This window comes from Drosophila teissieri, unplaced genomic scaffold (assembly GCF_016746235.2).
Source record: "Drosophila teissieri strain GT53w unplaced genomic scaffold, Prin_Dtei_1.1 Segkk74_quiver_pilon_scaf, whole genome shotgun sequence".
NCBI classification, from domain to species: domain Eukaryota; kingdom Metazoa; phylum Arthropoda; class Insecta; order Diptera; family Drosophilidae; genus Drosophila; species Drosophila teissieri.
The window spans coordinates 8,063-9,713 of NW_025225032.1; the positions used below are offsets into that span (position 1 = coordinate 8,063).

General features: G+C 42.8%; 1 protein-coding gene across 1 annotated transcript; it reads left to right on the forward strand.

Annotated features, from left to right (window-relative positions):
* Positions 1–210: 210 nt before the first annotated feature.
* Positions 211–1,120, forward strand: LOC122625760. Its single transcript, XM_043805816.1, has 2 exons — positions 211–847; positions 915–1,120. The coding sequence occupies exons 1-2, from the start codon at positions 321–323 to the stop codon at positions 1,006–1,008; spliced, it is 621 nt and encodes a 206-aa protein (XP_043661751.1). The 5' UTR covers positions 211–320; the 3' UTR covers positions 1,009–1,120.
* Positions 1,121–1,651: the final 531 nt, after the last annotated feature.

The following is a 1,651-nucleotide window of genomic DNA, read 5'->3' on the forward strand; positions in this document are numbered from 1 at the left end:
TTGCGCTGTGGCCACATCGACTCACAACTTATGCAAGTCCGAAACAGTCGTGTGCGTGCTGGGCAATGGAATCATAAATCTGGCACGGCAATTGTAATCATGTTCCCCACATCGAGCTAACGTGAGCAGTTAAATAGTAGTCCTTTCAATAAATACGCAGAAACACGCAGTTATTAATTCTCAAAAACACGGAGAGAAATACTCATACTTCTCAAGTATGCAGCTGGCTTTGTGTATGCTTTCTTACTCCTCTTTTAGCAATCATTTAGAATAAAGCAAAATTATTTGGTGATACGACAAAATTATTAAAAAGTAACATCATGCCTCCAACAAGGAGAGCTCGAGTCAAAAATGTGACCAAGAAAAGGATAACTGGCGCTAAAGTGCCTAGAACTGATCCGCGGCAGCAGTTTTACTTGAAGACCCAATTCAAGGCAACTCGTCCTTGTCCAAAACAACAATCTACTGTGCCGCGGAGCCAGCGGATCTGGCGCAGGACAGTGGTGCAGACCAAGCCGAAGATAAAGACCAGGATCCCCAAGCTATTTCGCATGGATCGCCATACAGGACTTCCCGTGGACTACGAGAGGACTGTCAACCAGGTGATGCACTACGTGAATCCCCACTTGCACCATCCACCCAGTGCGGAAAAGGTTTTGGAGCAACTGCTGACCAAAATGCTGGCCGAGGTCGTGCGACAGGGTGGTTACTGTTGCCAGGACACCACGCAACTGTGCTCCTTGCTGAAGAACAGGTGCCAGTTCCGCAGGTCGAGTCAGTTGCTCACCAAGGAAGAGAAGCAGAGGCGCGAGGCGAACGAGAGTTTGAGCCAATTCCATAGCGCTTGGTGAGTTGAAAGGGACATCCTGTAAGCCGTAATTCCTTATCCTTTATCCTTTTATTTTTTTTATCAGCAAACGGGGACCCTGTCGAATCGCCAGACCCAAACTTGGTCCCACGTACATGAGTAAGTTCAACTTTAACCAGCTGAGAATCAAGAGCTCTTAAAATAAGTTGGAAAACGCCATGTCATTAATATGAAAAGCTGGACTGTGAAAGCTGTAAGAGGTTCAATTGATTCAGGTGTAAAATTCGAATAAATATTTATGTCTTTTTTAAAGGGAGATTCTTTACAATTAGTCGTGATTCGGATAATAAAATGTAGTTTATTCTAACTAATTCTTAAATTCCTTTTGTATGAGGGAGAGAAAATAAATCCAATAATCGGATATTGCTGCCATTTCAGTGCTAGCTGTAGGTAAATTTAGTTAAATATAATTCTATAGCCTCGTTTGTGCGTTTGGGTAAACTAGTTATGAAACTTAAGTCCTTAAATGGCAAACGCTGTCTAATGAACAAACTCCTTCGCTCCAGCGCTTCATCCTCACCTTGCACATTTAAATGGCCTCAAAGGCAAACATCAACATTGATTTAAATCGAGTTTCCAGAGCTGTGGCTCAAATTAAATTTCCAAATTGCATTTGTAAACTGTGTTCAACACTGCACTGGGTTTTGTGTAGAGCCACGCTACATTTTGTGTAGAGGCTCTCGTTAAACTAACAACTGCCGTAAATAAATTCGTTCGTTCGAAGTGCAATGTCGAATGGTCAGTAGTTGGGGTCATTCGGTCGGCTTCATATCTATGAATTTA